This window comes from Alosa pseudoharengus, unplaced genomic scaffold (assembly GCF_046254945.1).
Source record: "Alosa pseudoharengus isolate Yale_2024_CS ecotype anadromous, Long Island Sound unplaced genomic scaffold, YU_APseudo_1.1 YU_APseudo_1.1_scf_24, whole genome shotgun sequence".
Classification (NCBI taxonomy): Eukaryota; Metazoa; Chordata; class Actinopteri; order Clupeiformes; family Clupeidae; genus Alosa; species Alosa pseudoharengus.
Genome location: NW_027468689.1, coordinates 11,710,415 through 11,713,484, shown reverse-complemented (window position 1 = coordinate 11,713,484; position 3,070 = coordinate 11,710,415). Strand labels below are relative to the sequence as shown.

The 3,070-nt window shown below is 43.6% G+C and overlaps 1 protein-coding gene across 1 annotated transcript; it reads left to right on the top strand.

Annotated features, from left to right (window-relative positions):
• The first annotated feature begins 819 nt into the window (after positions 1-819).
• LOC143142328 (claudin-23-like) lies at positions 820-2,541 on the top strand. Its single transcript, XM_076303147.1, has one exon. The coding sequence runs from the start codon at positions 1,060-1,062 to the stop codon at positions 1,861-1,863; it is 804 nt and encodes a 267-aa protein (XP_076159262.1). The 5' UTR covers positions 820-1,059; the 3' UTR covers positions 1,864-2,541.
• The last annotated feature ends 529 nt before the right edge of the window (positions 2,542-3,070 follow it).

Here is a 3,070-nt window from a genome sequence, read left to right as displayed (position 1 = left end):
ACCATGTCTCTGAAAAAGTATGAAAAGACACATCCTTGCATTAAACATACATTATAATGCAATTAAAGAACATTATATAACAAACAAGTAGGCCTACATATTTTCCGAAAAAGAAATAGATGGAAATTCGCAATGGCAACAAAACATAAACATTTCAAACTAATATAAGTATACGTAAGTATACTCTTTTGATCCCGTGAGGGAATTTTGGTCTCTGCATTTATCCCAATCCGTGAATTAGTGAAACACATACAGCACACAGTGTACAACACACAGTGAGGTGAAGCACACACTAATCCCGGCGCAGTGAGCTGCCTATATGAACAACGGCGCTCGGGGAGCAGTGAGGGGTTAGGTGCCTTGCTCAAGGGCACTTCAGCCGTGCCTACTGGTCGAACCCTCCGGTTACAGGTCCGAAGTGCTAACCAGTAGGCCACGGCTGCCCAGTAGCCACAGTGTCGACTGATAAAAATCAAACTAATGGTCGGCAGTCTAGCCTTAAAGAATGACTTGACAAATTCGTGTTCTCATGTGTTCTCTGACTGAAATGAGTGCGTCCAGTCCATCTACATTCCCGTCATACCATCATAAACTGCACCCTGGTATGCACCATTCACTTTGCATGTTCAAGCTTAATTGCGATGAATGTAGAAATGTAGGCTAGGGATAAAATAACACTTGGTGACATGGATATCGAGCACAGGTGCAGCTCAGTTTGGATAAATTAAGGGAAGTCTCGATCATAGTTTACAAGCCATTTTCCCTCTTTGTCTGTTCTTATATAGGCTAGCACAACGAATATTCTGGTAAACGACAAGGATATGATACCTGCCATAGAGGCACCAGCGTATCACACTTCTGATTGGTTACAGCCGAAACTTGTGCAGGATGTTTCTCTGAGCAGGGGAAACTGTAGACCACACCCATCTATTTGGACCGACAATTCAGCCGCTTCAGGTTTCAGTCAGGCAACGTTTAGGCTATACGTGCGCTGTCAACAGAACGCACTTAATGTTCCAAGTGCTTCTCGACTGACAGCACGCGGTTATACAGTCCAAGATGCCTACGAGTATGCCTACGTTCATCCACTTTCGGACACCAGGCATCCTGATCTTCGGGATGGTGATGGCTCCGTGTGGGTGGGTTCTCGATCTTACCGCCACGGTGGCGCCAAACTGGAGAACTGTTAATAACATACCGAGTGAAGCCCAAGATGTTTTCCTTCAGCAGGGGATATGGGACATCTGCCGCGCATCTACCACCTCTAGAGCAATTCTGTGTAACCAACCAGACAAACCTTACTTCAATGAGCAGATCATTGAGATTGCCCAGGCCATGATGGTGGCATCTCTTATTGTCACCTTGATAGGCCTGGGGGTTGCAATTCCCGGTGTCCGGTGCTGGAGGGAAAGACCCAACTGGACTGTAGCTGGTCTGGGTGGTTTGTTGATTTTCTGTTCTGGTGTCCTGACCATCATTCCCATTGCTTGGTACACACACATTTTGACCAACATCACAGCTGCATCTACAGACATCCAGGTGGGCTACTGCATCGTGCTTGGGTACATTGGAGGCATCATGGAAGTTCTTGGCGGATTCGTCATGTTCATCGGAATATGCCGTTGCTGCGGTGGAAAGAACCGCAGCGAGAGGGTTGTCAAAGACACTGAGAGGTCCAACCGCAACACTTCTCCCCCACGCAGGATCACGGTCCCGAGCATGACAAGCAGGGCGCCGAGCAGCGCCAGCAGTGTCCCATACTCAAAAGACTCCTTTGACCAGGCCGACTTTCCCCGGCCTGCTGCTCGGGCAAGCAGCAAAGCAAGCTCATATGCTGCTCAACCTTACGACGCGGATTTGTGAACAGCTCATAAAGGCTAACGAAGTCTGCAATGACACTAATATCCTGCTTTCTTTAGGTGTACTACAACACTACCGGTAATTGAAGAGATGTCTCTGTGACAACCCACCTTGGGTCTGAAATATGCTAAAGGTTACATTAAGATTGTAGGCTATTTTGATATATTTGTGTGAAATAATGGGCCAAAGGTTTACATAGATGAAGTTAAGAATGATTGGCATTGACATGTAAGATATAGCCTATACTGTAAGTAGCCTAGATAAGAAGCATACTTAACACCTTGCCTCTTATTGATCCACATGAAATTTGCTTTAAATGTTCCCAGGGTTATGAAGGTCCTATAGGAAGAGAAGACGTGCAATATGTGATTTGGACATTGAGCTATAAATTGTGCAAATAACTGACATGTTGTGAATGTGGACAGAACATAGTGAAAATCAGTTGTTTCAAACTTGTTTGAACTGTGCAGTTTTATGCACTGCAACTTTTACATCTTATTTAGTAAGGAATACAGTTGTCACATTTTACTTGTGTGGTGAAGGTAGTGTTAAAGTGAGCCTTATTCAACTGTGGTCTTTGAAGGTGGAGTGACTGCTAGTAAGCTTAACTCTTGAGTCGTTTAAACACTTTGTTGTACTTTCTTGTAAGAAACAAATAAATGTCTAAGAACTTAAGATAAACTTTTTTATTGTTAAGCTTCTGAACTTTGAAGGGATGAATCCTAAACAAAAAAAACAGGTGAAGTGTTTGAAGAAGCTAAGGCTTACCAATGGTGACTGCTGCCAGACCTTATCTTTACTCAACATTCATGTTGCCTTCATAAAGTTTAGCCTAGTTTAGCAAACAAAAGTGTGTCTCTCTGCTATGGGTGCAGAGGAGTCATATTCAGAAAAGCACTGCAGAACTGTTGCTGGACAGGATAAGATTATTCCATGTAAACTTATAACTTAAATTATTAGATACTCATCAATCAATTATTTCAATTTGTGTTGGCTGGCTAACAAACTGTCTGTGGAGCCATATAGGCGCCGATTTATGTTTCCGTGGGTGGGTGCTCAAACAATTAAATGCCCGATACCAACGCCCATGTGTATTGTTGCTTTATTATACGGCTCTTCACAATGCAAGTAGAATGCTCAATTGACTTGAATGGGATTTCCGAAAGTTCTAGCGGTCATTATTTCTTGGGAAAGGACCTCTGAAAACAAG